The following is a 24579-nucleotide window of genomic DNA, read 5'->3' as shown; positions in this document are numbered from 1 at the left end:
CCTTAATAATGTTGTCTTTGTTCTTCTTCTGGATTCCACTGTGTCTAGGCTCTTCTATGATTCTGCCACTATCACAGCCACAGCTTATAGCCCTTGAATCTTCAGTTGCTGCAGGTGCTCGAGGTCCAAGTCATTAGAGATAGAGCTAGATGAGGTGGTTCTTATCAGGTCGTGCTTACGGCCATTTGATGGTCCGTGTGACTGCGCATGAACCGAGGCGCTGGTCATGTACCAAGCACCGTATAACGCAGCCGGGTATTGACGAGGGGAAGAGCATTTGATCAATTCCCCTGTCACCAAACAGTGCGTTTAGTGAACATCTGTAATCGAGTGCTCGAGGCCAGTTCGATCGAGGCAGGAGTCACTGAGGTGCTCAGAGTGATGAGGAATCCTTTAGGTCCTCGTCTGACTCAGGCAGCACTTCGACGATGTAGGACAGGGTCTTGCCATGAATCCAGCTGTAGGAATTGTCGAACTCCAGGATGTCTGCGAAACGCATGAGCAACGCATCACTCTCTGATCGTTTTGGTGCCCGATTAAATTCGAGAAATGAAGAAAAAATAACTTTCGGCAAATTCCGGTTCAGAGCTCGGCCATCTCAGTACAAAGAAAATGGCAGTTTACAGAACAATGCCTTGTCTAATGTATTGCCAGTCGAGCGCCAAGCACGTCCCTTTTTAAGTGACTTATGTATACATGTATCGGCCAAGCTGGACGGTGGGTGAGGCGCCTGAATCTATTGCGCAAGGAACTCATACCGATGCTTTCTTGAGGTTTTATGTTGCGACGTATGAGACTTTTGCGTCAGGAAAGATCACAAACAATGGGCTAGTAATGTGCAAGTCTTCCTAAATATTCACATCATAAAAGATTGCATCCAAAATTGCACAGAAGGGTGCAACAGTTTCAGCAGCAGACATTGCAGTTTTTCATGATGTGCGGGTGTCTATATCGGCAGCACACTCCATATTTTATGCAGTCACGGAAAAATAGGTCTGCAGTTTAAACCACGGCTACTAGGTGCGACACCTATTAGGGAAAATACCAACTATATGGCCCGAATATTGACGCTGAGGAGACACAGGCTTGCAGTTCCATAAGGGGGCAAAGGTGGCGCGTTTCTTTGTAAATTACTGAAAGGCGATCACAGGGATGAACAAGAAAACGCAGTTCCGCCCTTGCTGTTACAGAGAAAAAATCGGCTCGCTGTACTGTCAGCGATGAATAGTGGGTTGCTTGGAGCATCACATGGAAAAAAGCGGATGTAAAAAAGTATGAATTTCTCCGCTGCGCTTCACTATGGTTGACTCATTTTTTCTACTTTATGAAGGTAAGGACCGGCAGTGCCATCCTCACATGCCCAATATTCTTCGCCAGAAATTTTGAACATTGGAAAAGTGTAAAGTACTGTTCTGGAAATATTGAAGGTAAGGGTACATTCTTTCGATATGTAGCATGATCTTCCTTTCAATGTCTTAGCAGTTAAGACTGCCACAGAAAACCAATGGGGAAGGCTTTTGACGATAGAAAAAAACGTTAGTAGTAACGAAATGCAAGCCTGCCGACCGGAGATCTGCGGATATTTTCATCGTTATAGCGAAGTCTTACAATATGAGAAAAAAACTGCGTTCATAAACTCTTTCCCGTTCAAAAATGCTTTTGTCCAGAATTGTTGTGTACGCGGCGCAGGAGTGGCCGAGTCCACTCACATGTTCCAGGCTTGTGGCAGACCAGGCGCCCCCGCTCGGGTATCAGGCTGCAGGAGGACACTCTGTGCGTCTCGATCAGGTACTCGCTGACGGCGTTTCCGCCACTGCATGGGGGCTCGTAGCGCACGCCGAAGGCCAGGTCCCCGGTGGCCGTCTGGAAGCTCCAGCTGAGCTGCTCCCCGCTCCGCTCCACCCGCACGGGGAGCTCCCAGCGGCCACGGCGGTCGATGCTCCTCACCGTGGCGCCGTCATCACGGGACAGCCTCCGTTTGGCCAGCTCCTCCCGATACGAGGCCGGCACCTCCCCGCCGGGGCAGATCTGCGGAAGGGGCAGGCACCGCTTGACACCAGGGAACTGGTCACCTTACCACCATGGCACGCGTTGATAAAGTCTAAAAGCCCACAAAGAGAAGTTTATATACCGGTCCGTTTTACGGGAACGAAGAGTTTTAGCAAAGGGAGGCATGCTGTAGTAGGGTACAACAACCAAAAAAAAAAAGGAGTTGACAACAACCCACGGCGCGCAGGTATTGTAACTAGCCGCAGCAGTAAAGGGAATCAGAATTTTACTGTTCCACTGACATTAACGCGGGTGAGGCATCCTAGTTGAAATCAAGAAGAAATGAGCTTGGACAGGGCATGTAATGCGAAGACAAGATAACCGATGGTCGTTAAGGGTAATGGGTGGATTCCAGGAGAAGGCAAGCGTAGCAGGACGCGGCAGAAAGTAAGGTGGGTGATGAGATTAAGAAGTTTACAGCGGTAAGGCGACCGCAGCTAGCACAGGATAGGGTTAATCGGAGAGACAAGGAAGAGGCCTTTGTCCTGAAGTGGGGGTAGCTAGGCTGATGATGATGATAACTGCAATAAATCAGTCAGATGATTAAAATTTCTGACGCTTTTAATTTCGTCTTGTGGTTAGCTCCTGGCTTACATAACATGACAAGCTTTAACAAAGAACTGTTTCTTGGAGCGCAGGAACAGTGTGCGGAGGTCAGGTATGAAGGCGGAGCTTCAGTGCAGACGATAGCAGCATCCGACAATCCAATCCTTGATCAGCTGGGTGCTAGCTGAGCGTACGTAGTGGCACTTGCATGCGCCAACCTGGCTGCAGCGCATGCTTATCAGGTACTCGACTGGTGCGACAAACGTCTACGGTACTACGTCTCTGCTATGCTACCCCTGATGACTCAAGTGTAGTACTAATGCAGAAATGCATTTAAGCCCCCCTTCTGCTCAAGGACGCCGGAGCGTCAGTAGCGAAAAGGTATGACCATAAATTATATGCGAATGCTAAATGTTATGAAAAATCGACGCTGGCAACATGCAAGTGGTCAGCCAGACAACTCTAATGGTACGAGCTTCGCTGTTGTGCTCGCAAAAATTTAGCTATTTTAGGCCCTCGAAATTTCCGAGCCCTTTATTCAGTCCCGTGGCTCTCCTTCTTTTCTGGCATACACACTACATCAACTAGAGCAGGGTTGCCTTGATCACGCGTTCGATCCGAGCGTCCTTGACTAGAGATACAGCTTTTGTGAAAAATATACAGACCACCGGCATTCCTTTCGGCACAAGCCGTGCGACTCGTCTAGAGCTCTATGTCCCTGGAAGGTGAAATAAACTTTCGCCTTCACCCCTCCGAAGCTTAGAAGTTCGAGAGGCGCTGAGAGCCTCTCCACGCGGCTGGATATCTTAGACAAAGCCCTACAATCGACCGACTTGAACCTGTGACCCGGACCAGGGGCAGACAAGTTGTGACCCGGACCAGGGGCAGACAAGTTTCCACGTGGCGCCGTCGTATGCACCAACGTTACATCTTGAAAACGGCTCCTTAGAACGAAGCGATATCCGTCACGCGTCTTCCTCTGCGATAAAGAAATAGATGGCTGCGATAGCTCCTCCACGCTTCGCACCGCGTGGAAGCGTTCACGGTACGAACCAAAGTAGCAAGTCCAGACTGCAGCAAGGCCAAACGGAACATATGACAGCACCAGACACGTACCCGAGAACGCGTCCTCTCCGGCCCAGGCTAGCGTTGGTGAACTGGCGAACGCGTTAGTTTTCGGTTACCATAGAAAAAGGCGATGCCGTTTAATCCGGAGAAATTTCCATTGACAACTATCGCTGTTTATGCACAACAACCCCCCTCCCCCCCCCCCCAATTCAACTCCAATTCAAACACCTTTATTGTGGAGATACTACGAGGCCGCAGAGGGTTAGGAGTGGGGGACCAGTAAGAGCCGGACCAAATCGCGCCCGGTTGACGAACAACTGAGCACCTCGTGGAAGACGGGGGGCGTGGGGTCATCGCATTTAGGAGTCTTGGAGAGAAGCTTCTTTCATCTTTGTTGGCAGCGGCGTGTCGCTCTTTATCGGGGTCACCCCCCCCCCCCCCCCCCAACTCCTACCCCTTTTACAGGAAAAAGTGTTATACGGAACCAAGCCGTAAAGTCTCATGTCGCCCGTATATGGCTCCTATATATTGGACTGGATTCCAAAAGAAGGCAAGCGTAGGAGAGGGCATCAGAGAGTTAAGGGGGCGGATGAGATTAAGAAGTTAGCTGGGATAGTGTAGCCGCAACTGGTACAGGACAGGGTTAATTGGAGAAATATCGGAGAGTTCTTTGTCCAGAAGTGAGCGTAGTAAGGCCGATGATGGTGATAATGATATATGACTCACAAAACAGGCAAAATTAACCAGATGGTAGCCGAGCTGTTATGAGAACACAGACACAGGTGAAAAGCAATGGGGTGGGGTCACTGCACACCGTTGCGGTAAGCCAGGTTGCCGCCAATGCCGAGGCACGCTGCTTTCGAAGAGTTCAGCTCGTTACTCAGCAGAGCGTAGACACCCCGGCAGCTTTTTTCATAAAAAAAAAAACAACTTGGGAGACGTTTAATTTCTGCCTTAAAGGGCCACTGCCCAGGGTCCGGACATTTTTGAAAAACAAGCCCACTGCATAGATGAGGCATCGAAGATAACCTCTGCAAAATACTAGAGCCATGCGCGCCCCGAAAAGCTGCGAAAATTCAAATCAAAGCCCGTTCGTTCTTTCCTTCCTTCAAAAACGGGCCCGGCCCACTACTCTGCACCCCGCTGACGTCAAGGGGGGCTACTTTCGCTAAAGGCACTCCATTGGTGCATCGTTCTGACTGACGGGAAAAGGTTGGGCGTAGCCTTGGCGTCGCGTCGTCTGCACAAGGCTTTCCGCAGCGCCTTCTGTTCTGGCTCATGCCTACAAACCCGCATGAAGGAACAAAAAAAAAAAAACTGCGGAGGGAGCGTGCGGCGACAGCCTTGAACCCTAGCCATAAAAAGTAAAAAAAAATAGTAAAACTGAGGGAGTTGGTTCGCCCCCCCCCTCCCCCCCCCCCCCCCCCGCCGTGATCACGTCACGAGACGCTCTGCGTGCGCGCTCCCTTCTCAGTTTCTTTTCTTCTATGCGAGCCCCCCAAAACAAGGTTTTAAGTAGTAGTGCAGCAGAGCCTTTCCCTCGCTCGCCCACTTCACCGCTCCGCACACACACCGCTTATCTTTCGTGCATCTTGCGTACGCCTTGACTCCAATGAATGACATATGCTTTGGAGCGGAGAAAAGACACAAACACACAGAACACAAACACGCATGGAGAAAAGCAAACGGGCGGTTGCCGGGTCCGCGCTTCGCCGTGTGTTTCGAACACAACCGACTTCCGCCCCTCCGCTCGTGAAACGTTGGGGAGGCCTAAAAGAAAATGAAAAGGTGGCTCGTTAACTGGGAATGACAAACAGATGTATGAAAGGATGCGCACGCTAACAAGTCTAGGTGGTCGAGCCGATCGCGCCTCTCGATCGTTCAGTGTGCGGAGAAAATGCAAAAACCAAGAAAAGAATTCTGTTGAAGGCGGGGCCATGACGTCGCCCTGTGACGCACTCCACAGACACCACGCCTCCGGCTTACACCGGAGAAGGAAGGGGTGATTTTGCCTTGCCGAGCCTACTCGACGAGGAGCGGGAGAGAAGAATTTCGAGGAGGGAATGGAAGGAGAGGAGGCTCGCTCAAAGAGAGGTAGAGAGTGTCTGCTGCGCTGGGGTGGGCACGGGCCCTTTAAGAGTGAAACTCAATCGCTCTTTATACCATCCACATGACGCCATCACTCCGCACTGCTTCTAGAGGCCCTCTTGCGCAATGGAAACTTTAGACTCCGTTCCTCAAGGACGAACGCTGACGTCACACTATTTCACAACGCACCTGATGGCCTCCGCGAGAAACGCTAAGATTTTGTTCTCTTAAGCTATGCTAAGCCTCCACCGCTGGAGCTTCTGGGATTTTTCGCGCACTAACGACACGACAGAGCCGCGGCAGCCTTAGACTGTGCCGACACCGGCGTTTCCGCCTCACGAACTCCATAACGCTCTCCTGTTAATAATGCTTTGTGCCCTGCAGTGCCGTGGCCCCACCAGAGTTCTACACGGTGCGTACCAGGTGCGTGCAGCGTGGGTCTCCGTCGGGCCCCACCATGTTTCCGCCCCAGTGCTGGGGCACGCCGTTTGGGTCCAGCCGCTCGAAGACGCTCTTCCTCCATCCATCTGCGGGGTCAAAGACGTCGGGATGTAATGCGGAAGGATCGAACACATCACTCAAGCTCTTAGTTGACGCGCACGGCTCTCGGGAAAAGTACTGAGTGAACCGAAAACGTCGCGTCATTTTCTTTGCAACAGGATGGCCGTGCTGTGAGAAAAAGAACACTTAAAGCAGAGAAATAATTTCGTCTGGAGCTGGTTGACTGTGGGGGAACGTGTCGCGTACCCCGTAGGGAAAGCAACACTAATGTGAGTGATTGGTTGTTATATACGCGGCATAGCGAAGGATGAAAACTCGGGCATAGATTGAAGTTCCAGTACCAGAACAGTTCACGCTCTCGTATCGCGCCGCGCGTTGGCTCTGCTGCCTCAGCTGCCGATCGTCGTCTTCTCGACTCGCGCCTCGAGTCGGTTCCGCTGCTCGTCTGCTGATCATCTTCCTCTTTACATTTTATTGAAAAAAAGAAGGTGTTAGAGAGTCGTGAGCAAGCCGTCCTTTTCACTCACTGACCAAGAGATCAGTTTTTTGAGCGGGCCCACGTTTTAATGTTTTACCCTTTTCTGCATTTGCAAGTATAGCTTATCCTTCTTTAAGTTAATCTCGGCTCTTTTTGTTGCTTCTTTCTATTTTTGTTGTGATTATAAGCGGTCCTGTCGGAAAAATGACCTCATTGTGTAGTTGGCACTTCTCTTGTCTTTTGTGTTTTGTCATCGTTTTCTTGAGTCAGTTTGCATTTCTTCAGCTATGCAACGTAAGGTAAGCTTCACATTTTAATATTAATTTTTTATTTATAGAAAACGGAAGCAAACTGCACCGGTATGCTGGCATCGATGGCTTAAGGGAATTTATACGTTATGCACGTACAGTCAGGCCGGAATGAAACGCGAACAGAGCATGTCAAGAAAACAAAATATTTTACCTGCCTACTTTCAGCTGAAGTGCACAACTAGCCTGATTCATGTGCCTGGGTAAAGGGCCTACTGAAATGCACAATCGAAAATAGGTTGTAAAGGAATACCTCGCTGCAAAGAAGAAATGTATGACATATGCGTGTTCGCGTTTCATTCCGGCCTGACTGTACATCTTACACCCGTCGCGATGCATTCGAATGAGGGTAAAGATAGGTCGAGTACGCTGCATTTCGAGTGACTTTTAACAGGGTGCCACTCCCTCAGTGCAGATAACTTGTTAATCACGTGAGATCTACAAAGCACCGCAAAGAAATGATTCAAAGCAATTAAATTCAGGCAGCGTTATAAGTATTTGCTATTGTAAGAGTTGCAGGAACTTGAAATGGCCTTACTTCTAGGAGAGGAGGGGGGGTAATATTGGACATGGTACAGGTATAACTTCACTGCAAAAGTTGCATGAGAAACTTGAAAAACGGGACCTGTCCAGTCTTTTTTCTTGTGTGCTACCCATTTTATTATATTAAACCTCCCTTACCCTTGAAAAAAAAAAAAAATGCCGGCATTCTTTTTCAGTATTCACATGATCAGGACCCTATAATACGCAGTTAGTCAAATGCTTTGGAAGCGTTTTAAGGACACTCGGGCCTGAACTCATTTTGCATGCAGTAGGAGCCTTGATCAGTGAAATGCTTTGAAAGCGTTTTCGGAAAATTCGGTCCTGAACTTGTTTCGCATGCAGCAGGGTGGGCCTCGACTAGTGGTAGTCACGAGATTCTCTGGTCACGCATTTATAAATATTCATTGCTCTAATCTATCCGCATCGTCGCTCGTCGAAAGGCATTTGCTTTCCTGGTTTTCCTTCCTGCATTTAAAATTGCAGGCAGGAAAAGCATACATCAGTCCTAATATGGGCGTTCCAATCTAAAACATCTTCTTCGAACGTATACGCCCCTTCAAGAAGGTTTGTATGCGATCACGTGTGTTATTTTCGTCTCGCATGCGCGAACGCAGTCTGTATCCAGCTGATCAGATCCAGCTCTCCTTACCACTTGCCGCGTGTCGTATAGTGCGCTTAGTTAGTGGTGCAACCGTCTTGGTGGCCGTTTGCCAAAAGAGATCAGTATACGATGGATGGATAGAAGATAGGAGCGTCCCCTTTGAAACGGGGTGGTAGTAGTAGCCATCATGCTCGGCTTTTTTCCCCTCCTTTTTTCATTAATGTGTTGCTATATTTCTTTACCGTGCTGTATATCTGTGTGTAAATTCGACATTTTCTTTAAATATACTTTTGATCCTACACTTCTAACGTTATATAACCTATCTTCTTTTGAGCCAACAATCATCCAATCGCTTTTTGCTAACTACCACCGCTGATTTATTCACACGGCCTTTGTTATCTCTAACCCTAGGGCCTCAGGGAGAGTGAAAGTGCCTGCATCGACGTCTGGATGGATATCATCACATTCGATAGTAAGATGTTCAATTGTTTCTACAAATTTACCACACACTACACATGTGTCATCTTCTTGGTTATACTTATTTTTTTTTTTAGCTGCGCGTTTCAAGACTCCCTGATCTAGCTTCAAAGAATAGGGCACTGCCTTTTGACTTATCATCAAACGATTCCTTCCTGATCTTCCTTTGTAAATTTTGAGATAATTCTACACTATGATTCTTTTCCAGTGAACTAATCCAGTTTTACCCTCTGAGTTTTTTAACCTGTCCTTTAAAGCTCTTTACTTCTCCGTCCTGTGTCCTGGATACTTACTACGGTCAACAGCGGCAGTGTCATCAAGCGGCGGAAACCAGTCGCATGATTGCTACTGATATCGTCCCTGCTTGAGACAATCAGGCACATCGGCGCTGTGCTATAGTAAATACGTTTCGTTTTGAACATGAATGGTGTCAGTTTGAAACCCGGGTAATGCTCCTAACATTTCATCCTTAGCGCATAGATGCCTTTTTTCGTAACGCTAAAATAAATTGTATGATTATATGTGCGTTCTCCCATCCATATGCAGTACCAATCATACGCGCTAATATGCTAATAAGCGCAAGTCTTCAGTAGCAAACAGTGAGGCCTTCTGGCTGTACAGACCCCAGTTTGCGAACTGTCGCCTCTGTACGGTGGTGCTTCCAGGTTTGAATCGCGTCACGAACTGAACACGAATGCTACCTTGCACTCATCAGTGTTTTTAGTTGTAAAAGCTTCGGAGAAAGCAAAAGAAAAAAAATTCAGGGGGCACTTTGGCTCTCTAAAGTGCTGCAAGGCGAAAGCGTTTCCTGGCACACTGTTTGTTTTTTGTATCTTTAAAATTTTTCATATTAATTATTGTATTTAGTTTTTTTATATTTGTCACCTTTCCTATATTTATTTTTGTTTTCGTTTATTTTCTTATTTTTTATTTCTTTCGTTTCATTTATGAAACCCACGCATTCACTAGATGCGCCTTTATTCGGGGTCGAACCCTGAGCCTTCGTGGCGGAGTGGTAGCGTCTCCACTTCGAATGCCAAAGGCCCTGGTTCGATTCGCAGCCTCAACAGCTTTTTTAAGTAGTGACGCCGATACGTGGACACACTTGCTAACATTCCTTGGTCACGACAGTATGAGGCATTAAAGGCTTTCGCCTTAAAATTTCGCCTCTGTCTCTGCACAGCTTGCCTCAACGTGGGCATATGTGAGAAACATCGCGTTATTAACACGAGTAATATTAACACTACTAGTATTTGCACGGAGCCTTTCCCTTCTGGTCTCCCCATAGGGTAAGCTCACCCATGCCGTGTATGGCCACCTTGTCCGCCGTGCGTTGCGTCAGGAACGGGCGCAACACCTTCCACAGGAGGGGAAAAAAGCGGGGAGCTGGGAAGGGAGGAAAAAGAAACGTTTAAACAAAGCATCAGAATGCAGCGGTCTCCCCATTGTGCCCGTTCTGCGGAGAACCCGAAATGATAGATCATTTCTTGTTGACCTGCCGCCGTTTCTCCTGTTTACGGAGCCGCCTGCTAGAGCATCCGTTACGACAGCTAGGTCTAAGTCTGTCAGCTGGGGTTGCTCTCTCTCTTGGGGCTTCCTCCCTTGGGCACAGTAACTGGAATGTGCTCTCCACCATGCAAAATTTCCTTAACAGACACTAAACGGCTGCCTTCTTAAGCTCTGCTCTTTGTCATGATCAATATTTCTCTGCAACGAAAGCTTTCCGAAACATGGAATATTTAGCCCCGTTCTCTATTTCAGTCACCAATCTCACAGTATTTGTTTAGCTTATTTCAAATACACATCCGAATTTCTTTCATTTATTTCCTAATTACTGTTATTATCATTATTATTTTGATTTTTTTTCCCCATCATTATTTTCTTCTTTAACATTTTGAGCACCTATCAGTTGCCGCCTGTGTCTTGGCCAATCCCCCGCAGTGGGTACGCGCCATTATTTAGAGGACAACAACAACAACAGCAACAGCGCTCGGAGCGAGAAACTCTTGGACGTGAGGAGGCACGGTGAGGATTGCCCTGAGAAGGATATTTGTGGTCTGCTACTACACCGTGAGGGGAAAGGAATAGTAGGGCGGTGAGATGTATTCAAGAGATTGAAGGTGGAGGGGGATGTTGAGTTGTATACGCACAGCGTTCAATGGATGTAGGCAGGAATAGCGCGGAGGGATTGGTACTTCATGCAGGCTAAGCTAAGCTCTCTTGAAGCCGTACCTTTCTTTTCCAGCCCTGGCACGCCAAAGTCGGCCCTAACCAATTAAGTGCGCCGCAGGCTGTCACGGGAAGGGCCGACTCTCTCCCACTTATTTTTAAAGCAAGAGCTGTTAAAAGCCCGTTATCTGGGCACAGCGTCGGCGTTGTTGTAGTAATAATAGTAGTCGGCGTAACCGAAGGATGGTAACCACGTCGCAGTCGGGTAGTTGCCGTTAAAGGAGGAGGAGAACATTAGCTGTGGTATCGCTCATAACGTAACTGGGATGTGCCATGGCAACGCACTGCGCTGGGTGGTGTGAACCAAATGACGTCACGTGTGACTACGTAGTTCCTCTCCGTCGTAACTCCTCCCACTGCTGTGACAACCTCCAGAAATACATACGTAGTCCAGCCACTTCTCGACCACAAGGCTTCCTTTTTGAATATCAAGGACTCGGAGAGAAGGGCTACTTCAAGAGAGATTATGCCGATTCTTTACCTCAGTGTATCGCGAAATGAAATTCCTCAACAGCTCTTGCTGAATACCGCGCTACACTGTGGTGACCGGCATAGTGAGTTTTTCGCGAGTAGCCTTCAAAACTAGCACGTGTCTCTGTTTTCTAGAGCCTTCCTTCCTCCATGGTTCATGGTTACAACGGTAGCTGCGTGACAACTTTCTCAGGGTGTACGACACGTTGTGGTAGTATGTCGTCAGACAATATGCCAGACGTTATGCTGTCAGAGATTCCTCCCCGAAGTCTGGCACTCAAGAACAGCACAGGTGAGTTCGAGAGTCCTGAGCAAAGTTTGTCCGACCACGGCCAGTTCCGCTCTTTTGCAAAAGATATGGTTGAATACTCGGAAAAAGCAAAGTGCGACCAGTTGGAAAAGCTCTCTGAGCGGCGATTTGGGTTAGGATTTTTTCTGAAATGCAATAGCAGCAGCATCCGCAGATTCGGCATACCTTTCGTCTTCTAAGAGTAGCAAATTTAGTCTTCTTATTTGTCTATTAATTATGGTATTTTTTGTTTCTTGCATATTATACTATAGGTTTTTTTTTCCCACCCTCACAGGTTTTTATTTTAAATATTGTTCGAGTTACGTCAGTGCGGTCTGTCGAGATGGATTGTGTACCTATGCGGACATTATGTGCGTATGATTCATCAGTAATTAGACGACTAATTACCTTAAAGTAGCTAATAAACTTTTTGTTTTTTATTTTAGGTGGCAAGGTTAAATTGCGAAATCGATAGCTGTCAACATCAAAGGTTGACCTTGATTTTTAATTTTCTGAATTAGCAATGTGGTTCGAAATATCGAACACCAAAAATACATAGTTCAAACCCTGTTGAGGTGATGGCTTTCCCGCATTACCTAATTATAAAATGGTGTCGCTGTGCGTGTCATCGTCGCGAAAATCAAGTTAACTTCTACATCATGAAATACACCAACTGCGCCTGTATTTTATGCATAAAAAGTGCGCGAGACGCCACTTATTAAATATGCAATGCGGAAAAGCCAACTCAACGAGCTTAGAGATGCGTAACGCTTTTAAAAAGATCAGCCTGTATACGAGTGTCGCACGCGAAATGGAGAGGTAGTGGTGCAGTCTCCACAGCGTTTTTTCTACTTTCTCTTAAGGGTGGCCCGCATGGAGCGTTTTTTGTCCGCGAAATCGTGTCGACGCCTAAAAGAACAAAGAAATGCATGGTGGCCGATGCCCAGACCTTTCTGTCGTTGCCTCGTGCGCGGAGTGACTCCGAAAGACAACACGCTGCTCGGCCGTTTCGGCCGAGAAACCCGAAACCCAAGCCCCGGTACCAGGGTTGCCGTTGTTGGCTACTTTGCGCCAAATTGGCTACTTTTGAAACCTGCCTGGCGATGAAAATTTCAGATTGGCTCCCTGGCTACTTCCTGGCTACGTTGAACTTTTATTTTGGCGCATTTATTAGCCATTTTTTAACTGGCAGCATCCTCGCCGGCAGGGTTGGTTCGCATCGAGGTACCCCTACGCACGGCTAGAGTAGCTATGCGCACGCAGCGCGACGGTAAAGAAAGTGACACCTCCAGCGAAAAGATTTCACTAGGCCAACGAGCTTAGATAGAGTGTTGCTTCCAGTTCTTGAGGCAAATGGTGATACAACTCCTGCAGCGGCTTCCAAATGCGCTGCAGTGCGGAGGCTGCATGCCATCAATCCTGATGACAAAGAAAGCGCGATGAGCATTGAAGGTATACTGAAGATGCCGCTGCATATATTATAGATGTTCTTCCATTGACCTAGAGTCAGAAATCGAGCAAATGCAAACAATAAGCGTGAACTTGATCACCCATCATGTTTGAATTTATGGCACGCAGTGGCCGGATCGTACAAAGACGCAGCGAATGGCCTTTTCTACTCCAGGTACAATAAGCCACAAAATTTTGTCACTTGGAGTTTCTAACTCTGAAGCTGAGTGCGATTTCTTCTTTGATAACTTGGTAAAAAATGGGCACAACAAATGCAGCTCCACAGGCTTACCTTTATTACACCAATCAAATTCGATCTAAAGCTTCAAGGCTAAAACAGCTTCAGTGTCCTACTCGGTTGTTTGCTACATCGTGACAAAATTACTCTCGCAAGATCACAATATCTACACGCTCATCATTTAATAATTCATCTATTTGCAACATACCTGTGCCTTAAAAACCAAGAAAAAGGGAAAAAACTTTTTGCTCTTTATTCTGTTTCTTGCGTTGATTTAAAATGTTAACAGTTACTGTTTTTTTAGAACAATCATATTTCTAACATCGCTTCGATTCTATTTGGCTACAAATTTGGCGCTAAGATTGAATGGCATGGCTACTTGTGGCTACTTTCAGCTCACATTTTGGCTCCTTTTAAAATATTCCCAACGGCAACCCTGCCCGGTACCCTCGGAGCGTCGAACACCCGTCTTTCCGGGAAGCGCGACGCAGTTTTGTGGGTAAAGCTACAGTGCCTTCTCAAGTTCAAGCTCGCGAGCGCGTCTCTCTCGGCCGGCGTGGCTCCGTCCAGAACCACGTGACGCCCGCTCTGGCTCTCATTAGCCCTCTGTCGCTGCCCTCTCCCGGCGTCGGCCTTTTTTTCTGTTCCTCCAGAACCCGACAATTTGGCAAAAACGACCTCCCCGACGGCAAAAAAGCGCTACGGTGCCGTCGACGCCGACGAATCGTCCGGAAAAACGCTCCATGCGGGCCACGCTTTAGGCAATATTTTTAGCGTCGAAAAAGATTGGGCAGTTATTTTCGTCTGTAAATAAAAATATTTTCCTTGTAAATTAGGCCTTCGAGACCCTCATTCCCCTTCACTTGTTTGCTTAATTGCTTAACGAGGGCCTCGGTTGTGGTAGCCTCGATGCCTTAGGAAGCATAAGAGGGTTCTCACACAGCTTCCACCCTCGCCGTTCGATGACGTTCTACGTCACACCTGCGGTAACTCAGGACGTTCCACGTCCGCCGCTTAAGAACGTGGGTGGCGCTGGTGAACACTCCCAAGTTCAGGTTATTTGTAAACATAAATACCCGCGAAAGCAGAAGATTTGACAGCCGTCGCCGTAGCTCAGCGGTAGAGCGCCGGACGCGTATTTCGGAGGTCGTGGGTTCGGATCCCACCGGCAGCATGCGGTTGTTTTTTCTTCTGCTTTTCTAATCAATTAGCTTTGAGCGATAACATATTCAGTAATCTTATAAATTGATCAACACCACAAAATAAATAAATAAAATAAAAAATCCCCTGTGCCCCTTGGTTTCAGTGGCTGTTGGTTTTTCTTCGCTTAAAAAGGAAGAATTAAAATATTAAGGGTTCTTTACTCGCGGCGAAGGAGGCAGAACATCGCAGTGGTGTTTACAGCGGAGTCACACAACGTAATACCCACTGTTGATGAGGTAGGCCTTCTCGAGGATCTCGGGGTAGTTGTCCTCGTAGACCTTGAGGAAGTCGGTCAGGAGTGAGATGACTGCGAAAATACAATCATCCGTACACAGTTACGCTAAGCGGAGGCCGACGTCATAAACACCACGCGAATACCACTCGGAAAACAACAGAGGAGTTTCCGTCATCACAACAGATTTTCTGTAATGTTTTTGACCAGAAACTTGTAGCGACACAAATTTTTGTAGTGACTGCAGAATTTCGCGTAGTTACTAAGAAGAACACGGCAGAACTACGGACTACAGAAAAGTACTACATAAAAAACCACAGTACTACAGGTAGTTGCTGCAAAACAGAAAAAATTGTCGTTACGGCAAAAGTACAAAACATATCCTCAATGATGCAGTTAGGCTGTTTAATAAAACTTGTGATACATTCCAGCGGCTAAAAAGACAGGGACGAAGGTAGACGAGACAGGACGAACGCCGGTACTAGAAAGTATGCCATTAAGCGTTGAAAGTTGGGCTAGTTGGTTGGTAGTACTATTGTGATACATTCCAGCGGCTAAAAAGACAGGGACGAAGGTAGACGAGACAGGACGAACGCCGGTACTAGAAAGTATGTCATTAAGCGTAGAAAGTTGGGCTAGTTGGTTGGTGATACTATTGTGATACATTCCAGCGGCTAAAAAGACAGGGACGAAGGTAGACGAGACAGGACGAACGCCGGTACTAGAAAGTATGTCATTAAGCGTAGAAAGTTGGGCTAGTTGGTTGGTAGTACTATTGTGATACATTCCAGCGGCTAAAAAGACAGGGACGAAGGTAGACGAGACAGGACGAACGCCGGTACTAGAAAGTATGTCATTAAGCGTAGAAAGTTGGGCTAGTTGGTTGGTAGTACTATTGTGATACATTCCAGCGGCTAAAAAGACAGGGACGAAGGTAGACGAGACAGGACGAACGCCGGTACTAGAAAGTATGTCATTAAGCGTAGAAAGTTGGGCTAGTTGGTTGGTAGTACTATTGTGATACATTCCAGCGGCTAAAAAGACAGGGACGAAGGTAGACGAGACAGGACGAACGCCGGTACTAGAAAGTATGTCATTAAGCGTAGAAAGTTGGGCTAGTTGGTTGGTAGTACTATTGTGATACAATCCTGTCTCGTCTACCTTCGTCCCTGTCTTTTTAGCCGCTGGAATGTATCACAATAGTACTACCAACCAACTAGCCCAACTTTCTACGCTTAATGACATACTTTCTAGTACCGGCGTTCGTACTGTCTCGTCTACCTTCGTCCCTGTCTCTTTAGCCGCTGGAATGTATCACAATAGTACTACCAACCAACTAGCCCAACTTTCTACGCTTAATGACATACTTTCTAGTACCGGCGTTCGTCCTGTCTCGTCTACCTTCGTCCCTGTCTTTTTAGCCGCTGGAATGTATCACAGTAGTACTACCAACCAACTAGCCCAACTTTCTACGCTTAATGACATACTTTCTAGTACCGGCGTTCGTCCTGTCTCGTCTACCTTCGTCCCTGTCTTTTTAGCCGCTGGAATGTATCACAATAGTACTACCAACCAACTAGCCCAACTTTCTACGCTTAATGACATACTTTCTAGTACCGGCGTTCGTCCTGTCTCGTCTACCTTCGTCCCTGTCTTTTTAGCCGCTGGAATGTATCACAATAGTACTACCAACCAACTAGCCCAACTTTCTACGCTTAATGACATACTTTCTAGTACCGGCGTTCGTCCTGTCTCGTCTACCTTCGTCCCTGTCTTTTTAGCCGCTGGAATAAAACTTGTCTTCTATATGGCTCTTCACGGCCGGGGTGTTCTGGAGAACAGACTGAAGAGGAGTAGCAATGCATTTCAGCGGCCATCTTGAAAACGGCTGGCAAGAAGTGCCAGGCGGCCGAATGTTTTCGCACTTCGCTTCGAATTTTACCGCGCACATACTGTCTGAGAAAGGCACTGTTGGCGAGAAACAAATATAAACAGTAGAAACATGAATTCTTTTGGGGTGCCCAGCCTAATTTATATGGCTGCTGGATTTTTAGTCATCCTTTGACTTCGTTTTGCACCGAATATGAGATACAGTCTTCAAATCAACTGAACTTGTTGCTAACATTGTGTGACGCAGCCGAAATGAGATAACAAGAAACTTTAATGTACAAGGGGGGTACTGCGCACAAAAAGACAAGGACAAGAAGATAACACAACAAGCGCAGTCCTTGTTCTTGTCCTTGTCTTTTTGTGCGCAGTACCCCCCTTGTATTCACCATGATTGACCGACTAGCCCAACAACGTACGCTTTTAAACTTTAATGTATTCCGTTTCAATTTTTGACCTGAACGCGCGACCGTACACTGCCGGGCGCTGCAGCGCCGGAAGAAGAAGGAGAGGAGAAAGTTTGCGAGGGCTAGCAGTAGTCTTGGCCTTGCGCAAATTAAACAGCTCTTTGTCTTCTGTCATAATTATGACGGATTCATTGTCGTTGTGTTCCTCTCTCAACGCACCTACAACATCTCAGGCTCTACACTTATTCAAATGCTTGATTCATCCCCACGTGTGTTCGTTACGGTTGGTCTGGGTGCCTGGGCACAGAGGAATCCATATGAATGAGGTTGCCGATACCCTGGCGAAGGCATCTCTTCAAGGCCCAGTCGTATCTGTGCTTACACTTAGCGCATATATTACGGCGGCCAGATTTCGCAGGTATCTGCTCTTGAAAGAATTCGCAGCTTCAGCTCTGACCTCCTCTCCCGAATTCTGGCATCTCATTTACCCGTGGAACAGTAAAGGATGGCGATCACGCAAGCTTGAGGTTTCCTTCACGCGTCTACGTTGTCGCGTGCCTCACTTAAACTTCTGCCTTTATAGATCTGGTCTGGCGGTCTCCCCATTGTTCCCGTTCTGCGGAGAACATGAAACGATAGATCATTTCTTGCTGACCTGCCGCCGTTTCTCCTCTTTACGGAGCCGCCTGCTGGAGCTTCCGTTACGACAGCTTGGTCTAAGTCTGTCAGCCGGGGTTACTCTGTCTCTTGGGGCTTCCTCCCTTGGGCACAGCAACTGGAATGTGCTCTCCGCCATGCAAAACTTCCTTACAGACACTAAACGGCTGCCGTCTTAAGCTCTGCTCTTTCTCATGATAAATATTTCTCTTTTTTTTTTTTTATGACGTGGCCTGGTTTCGGCTCGACGGCCTTCACCGCTATCAAGGAGTAGCCAGACGTATCACCGTGGTGTTTGTTTTATGTTTGTTCTTTTTCTACGAGTGCCAGTGATGCATTGCATAAATTTGGGCGCTTCGCATGCAAAATAAATCAGTTGCAGTACGGCGCTTTGTGGTGTGTGTCTTCTTTCAGTCCTCGTTTCATTCTCGTGCGCTCGTTAAAATTTTTGAGATGTGTAACCAACTAGCCCGCCAGTTGGTCCTGAGCAATATTTCTCTGCGCCGAAAGCTTTCCGAAACATAGAACTTTTAGCCCCGTTCTCAATTTCAGTCACTGATCTCACAGTATTTGTTTAGCTTATTTCAATTACACATCTGAATTTCTTTAATTTATTTCCTAAATTCAATTATTATCATCATTATTATTATTTTCCCCTTATCATTTATTTTCTTGTTCAACATTCTGAGCACCTATCAGTCGCCGCCTGTGTCTTGGCCAATCCCCCGCAGTGGGTACGCGCCATTATTTAGAGGACAACAACACCAACGGCACGCTCACAATTCATGCTGCTGGAATAAGGTTCGTCTGCTAGGCTGTTCTGATCAGTGCGAAGCAACCCCTGCCCACCATCGGCTGTTATGCATCGGAGCCCCAAGAAACGGAGAGCAATTTATTTTATCCGCTGCATGTAGCGTGGGTGATTCTGAAAAGAGCATACATTTGGGAACAGCGTAGTATGCCCAAGAAGCCAGTTGCAATCGTTGCTTACAAAAAAAACTGACTGAAGAGGACCCTCGCTATTGACGCTTTAATTTCGCTATTTAAAGCAATTGCACTCGAGACGCTACCCGCAAATGCAGCCGGAGCCTACAGTCGTGCCTGGAACGCTACGCGTTTGCACCATCCCAGAGCCATAAACACGCATCAGATAGAACACGAAACAAGCGCTCTCAGAACTCGGCCATAAAAATTGCTTCACAGGGGTTGCTTCGCAATAAACAGAGCAGCCAAGCAGACGACGATAGCTGCAGCGAACATGATCGGCCCGCATGCTCGTTCCCTCTCCCGATTACCGCTCTGCTTCGCCTATGCACCGCTGCACCGGGCAGTCGACGCTCGCGCGTTCAGGCTAAAAAATTGGGAGGGTGTACAATTTATTTCACAGGAGCAGGATGCACCGGAAGCGAAGTCGAATTCGTTGTGAAGCGAGTGTCGCTCGTTTCGAGAGGCACGGATATTTGTCCGCTGCAAAAAGGGTTGTCTGGATGCGGTCTGAGACAAGACTGGCGACAATTTGTGTTAATTTACATCGGAGAGTAATCGTTCTAGCTAACGGGTCCTGATCCCTTGAATCTAAAATTTCTCCGGCTCATTATTTTGATGCGATTTTGAATAGATGGCAGGTGTAGCAGAGAAACTAGATTACATGCAGTTTAAATTCCGCAGATTTAGCAGCACCTGGCCCAGCGAACTTTGCTTAGTTGCAGGCCTCATGGTGGCTATTTTTGAAGTTGCGCGCCTAAATTGACATTACTTACGAGTAAGCATTTAAACTGGTATGTCCACAGCTGAAATGGCACCTTGAAATCATTTACAAAAACATTCGTTCGAAGGCGTTCGAGCTGCAGCCGTCTTATATGCTAGGCCTCGAATTTTTGTTGCGGAGGTGAAGTGTTATTTGCATTTCCAAATTAATTTGCAAGCGTCATTTGCATTTGAAGAAAGTGTAATTTTCACCCCTCTGCTTTCCTTTGAACTACTTTTTTTTCGTGAACAAAAATATTTTAAAGCGGTCAATACTGCGCCGTCTTCATCATCGGCCAGATGGATGATTGCTAAAGGAAAGAGACCTCATCCACTGGCCTCTGACTGTCTAGCGTCAGCCGCGCCCACTTTATACCCGTGAGCTTCCTCATGTGATTAAGGCCCGCCTAACATTCTGCCGTCTCCAGCTGCGTTTTCATCTCTTGGAGTCCACTCTGTTACCCAAGAGACCGTGGGTAATTTGTTCTTAGCATTAGATACTTGCACAAGTTCATTTCTTCGTCCCGATCTGACTTAGGATAACATCATATAGCTAAAACGCAATAACTGGAGAACATCTCCACTATTTAGGCGAGTACTTCGAAAAGAAAGAGTCTGAAATGAGCAAATTTCAGGGACACTTAGGCTCCGCATTTAAGGGTATGATGCGATAGCGTTGTAGAATCCTGTCAGTGACTCATCTTGTCCGCTCAATGTTTTCATATTACGTGAAAGACCACACGACAAGCATACAAAGCCCTTCTTCAACGAAGCCGTTTGAACGAGCCTTGTGACCGTTCAAAAAGGTCACACAGGCTCATTCAAACGGAATTGGACTTTTTACCGGATTGGTTTCCTCTCCGGATACGCTGTATATCCTTACCGGCCTTTAAGTTCTAATATGTTTACTATTATGTTTGTGTCACGTAGCGCCTACCTAGCTGCTCTGTAAATAGTTTTTTTGTGTACACACACACACACACGCACACACGCACAAACGCACGCGCGCACACACACACACACACACACACACACACACACACACACACACACACACACACACACACACACACACACACAGACACACACAGACACACACACACACACACACACACACACACACACACACACACACACACACACACACACACACACACACACACACACACACACACACACACACACACACACACAGACGCACGCACGCACGCACGCACACACACACACACGCACGCACACACGCACACACGCGCACACACACACACACACACACACACACACACACACACACACACAGACACACACACACACACACAGACGCACGCACGCACACACACACACATGTATATATCATTCCTGTACAAAACCATGTAAATAAATGCCATTAAAGAAAAAAAAGTCTGTGTGACCTGTGGGTAATGTGTATGACTCGCAAAGGAAGGGTCAGGAGTTCGATTCCCGACAAATTACCCGAATTTTCTTTCCAGGCCAATTCATTATGCTTAGATGTCCTAACGACGTTTCACCATGCTGCGGCGTTCTAATCACCAGTTTTTTAATACTTTAATCGCTTCTCATTCGACAGCTCCACGTTTGACGTCCCTACCCTCTCGACCAATCCGGCTTTTCCGCACACATCGGCGACGACTCCAACTACGCCGGATTCTCCACGGAGCAAAACCCTTAGCGCAGCTAGCGTTCAAAGCGCGTACCCTGCATAAGGTTCTATCCCAGCTGCTATGTGGAGCAACTGACAAGCAACCAGGGCCTAGTTTTACTGCCCCGCCCAGCCCCCCGCGGTAAATTAGTGGAGCGGGAGAGGTTGTCCTTTACAACCTCACTCTATATTCTGCCACGCCGAGCCCACTTTGTATAAAATGAGCGAAAAGCAGCACGCTACACGTTACTTCAAGCGAAGTGTTCGGAGAGCTTTCTGTGTGGTAAGACAACGTACCTTGCCACGAGTACAGCTGGCGGAGTGAAAAGTGCTCGAAGTCTACGATGAAGAAGACGGTCTCGATCACCCGGTTCTTCTGCGATGGCACAACAGAAGCGATTTGTCAGGAGAAGAATGGGGATCCACAATGCGCTTGGAATGTTCCCCGCTGGCGTTTAAAGAGGGCACTGTTCCAATAGTAACATGTGCGATCACTGTCAAATTTGCCAGTTCTGTGTATAAAGGGCACTTATGCCTCGTAGTGCATCTTAGAATCCTTAATTTACTCTCTCTTAGACCCAGTTTGAGGGATGGATTAGACGAACAAAAGTTGACTGCCACAGACCACAAGAAAGGGCCGCAGAAACTCTCAGGCGCCGAAAACTCGTCCGTATGAGCAAACGCAAGTTTATAGTTTATATAAACTTGCGTTTGCTCAAGCGGAGAAATTTTCGACGCCTGAGAGTTTCTGCGGTGATCCGCCAAGAGAAGAAGGGCGATCTACACTGCGCTTGTTGTGTTTCCCGCTGGTGTTTAAAGTGGACACTGTTCCAATGGTAACATGTGCGATCACTGTCAAATGTGTTTAACAACTCTGTGTATAGAAGGCACTTGTGCACTTAAAACCCTTAATAGGGGATACGAAAAAATGCGCAAGTGCGCTTTCCCACGTAGCTACGTTTCCAAAGACAAGGTGGTCGACTTCTCCGTAAAAACACTGCGAGAGCTACAGGACAGACGCTAAGGGTGTGGATAAAAGTACGAAACATATTTTGGAAGAGTCAGAACAAAAACTAGTCCTTCTTGCTTTGCCTCAGCTGGAAATGCATGGTCAGCCATATTGTCTTGGGCAACATTGTTATGAGAGAAAGCGGACTTGCGAAATTTAGCATCTCCCCTGTTGACTCTCTCTCAGACTCAGTTTGAGGAAGAATGGATTAAACGAATATAGGTTGGCCACCACACAAGTTGTCCACAAGAGAGGGCCGCAGAAGCTCTCTGGGGTCGAAAACATCTTCGCATGGGCAAACGACATTAAAGAGGTGTCTTCTATGTACCCCAGATGATCGGAGACAGTGGGTTCGTGTTTGAAACAAAACAGTTTTCTTTTCCCATGTTTCTTCGGTGAGCGCGAGCCTTTTGCAGTAGCTCAGAAAGCTGTGGAACCACGTTTTGGATAAACTGTCCTTCACATTTCTTTTCGGTTTTCGATGCGAAGATTTTTACAAGGAAGGTAAAGCTAATTTTTACCCCGGAGGTAGGCAGCGAAACGCTCAACTGAGGGTCTCACAGTTTTTACTTCCTACTTTTTGCCCTTGTTCGGTTCGTACCGCTGCCGCTTCCAGCCAATGGCTTCAGCCGATTCTCATGGCCCTGCTAAGATAACGATGCACGCAGTAACCGAGGATAACCGAGAAAAGGGGATAGTCCCCTCACTCCGTAGTCGGGGATAGCCTGCCCTCCCCCCTCCCCCCCGCCCCCTCCATCGTCGCGCCGCTCCCTGCACTGTCATGCTTGCACGTTCATGAGAACCGGCTGACGCCACTGGCTGGAAGGGGGGTACCTCTGACGGAGAAAAGCCGCTGCGTTCTTGAGTTGTATCCGACTACACAACGAAGCAGTCGACTTGACGCTGGTGATTCACCTGTTTTGAGTTGCGTCTCAGGTTGTCCATCATGCTCTCGAAGAGTAGCAGGCAGCGTCTCTTGATTTGCTCGACGGAAAGCACTTCCAAGAACCCTGCGCAGCACAGTGTAAAAGGAGAACTTTGCGGGCTTCTTTAACCACACCTGACGCCAAGCAAAGCGCAAATAAGATGCAGAGCGCACGCGGTAGGTCAGGGCAGGTGTCCGACGTTACCCTTGATGTCGACGCTTCCGATGGGCATGAGGTAACAGACGTGTCCCTCTGGCGAGCAGTCCAGGAAGCCGCCGGGGAAGTGCCTCTGCAGGACCTGCGCAACCCGAACCCCATGCATGCCTCAGTATATGCAAGCAAGTTTGCTGCTCCCCATCACTTTCGCTTTATTACTCCGTCAGCTGTTAAAGGCTTGTTGTGTGGTGATTGCGTCGTTCACTCGGACACTCTATCAGCACGTGATCTGGCCTCGTAAATCAATCCAGTACTAGATCACGTGATGAGCTGAAAACACACGTAAATAGGTCGAATGACCTATTAAACACTATATACAAATACATATTGTCACGTAAAGGAGAGATGGGAGTCCTTTGTCATGCGGTGGGTCTAGTCAGGCTGATAATGAATGAATGAATTGTCACGTAGTGGTGACGGCAGTCCAACAGTCAGGAAAACAATGAAATAGTGTCGCAAAAGAGACTACTGTGCTGACTTGCGTTGACGAAGAACTGAACAAATCGGCAGCGATAACAACAAGTGTAGCCACGGCGCACAGCAGCACTACAGTGTCGAACAGCGTAGAATCAGCTGTGCATGGCTGCGATATTGATAAAGCCGCATGTCGGAGGCTTTGAACATTAGCAAACAAGCACTGCAAATTTTCGGGGCAAGATGTCATTAGCAGATTACTTATTTAAATCGAATAATTTTCAGTAGTCTCAGTGCTCATTTAAATAGGTTGGTCATTTTTATTGGTCTGTGGAAAAATGAAGGGTCTATGTTGACCAAATATGACGTGTTAAAACGAGTAATTGAGCGGTTGGAAATTACAGAGCTTAAGAAAACTCCTAAACCAAAATATGCTTTTCCAGCTAGCATTTAAGCCGATCATGACATCTTTAAATACGATGGAAGGAACGAAAAAAAAAGTGTCCGACAGAAACTGATTCAATTGCGAATACGGTATGGATGATGTGTAGCCACATGGACAAAGTGGTTACAGGGAAAATGATGGCGACAAATTTTATGAAGTAAGCAAAGACCGAAGACACTTTTTCTCGAAAGGATAAACGAGGTAAACATTGCTGCATTGATCAGGTGATCAGGCTGCATTGATCAGGTGATTGTAATAAGGACAAAAAAATACGAACGCTGTTAATCTGGACGAAATAAAAGATATCAGTAATATTTAATATTAATGTCTATATTGCTGCCGAAAATTATTTTACTCTCCCAAACAGTCGATGCAGGCCTAATAAAGCAAATTAATTTGGTTTGGAACACGCAATCTCCATTGTCCTCTCCCTATGTGTACGCAC

General features: G+C 47.2%; 1 protein-coding gene across 4 annotated transcripts in view; it reads right to left on the bottom strand.

Annotated features, from left to right (window-relative positions):
* Positions 1–290: 290 nt before the first annotated feature.
* LOC149360114 (SEC14-like protein 4) overlaps positions 291–24579 on the bottom strand; it is a 74002-nt gene continuing 49713 nt past the window's right edge. For all 4 annotated transcript variants that reach the window (XM_089572182.1, XM_089572181.1, XM_089572183.1 and 1 more), the window contains 8 exons: positions 23264–23357; positions 23049–23143; positions 21422–21500; positions 14765–14845; positions 9959–10045; positions 6172–6278; positions 1710–2028; positions 291–486 (listed from right to left, as the gene is read on the bottom strand). In XM_089572182.1, the coding sequence (XP_089428308.1) occupies positions 374–486; positions 1710–2028; positions 6172–6278; positions 9959–10045; positions 14765–14845; positions 21422–21500; positions 23049–23143; positions 23264–23357 (975 nt within the window). In that variant the 3' untranslated portion in view covers positions 291–373. The remainder of the gene's footprint in view (positions 487–1709; positions 2029–6171; positions 6279–9958; positions 10046–14764; positions 14846–21421; positions 21501–23048; positions 23144–23263; positions 23358–24579) is intronic.

This window comes from Amblyomma mixtum, chromosome 2, assembly GCF_055824585.1.
Source record: "Amblyomma mixtum isolate Tamu chromosome 2, ASM5582458v1, whole genome shotgun sequence".
NCBI classification, from domain to species: Eukaryota; Metazoa; Arthropoda; class Arachnida; order Ixodida; family Ixodidae; genus Amblyomma; species Amblyomma mixtum.
This window is presented reverse-complemented; position numbering and strand designations above follow the sequence as displayed.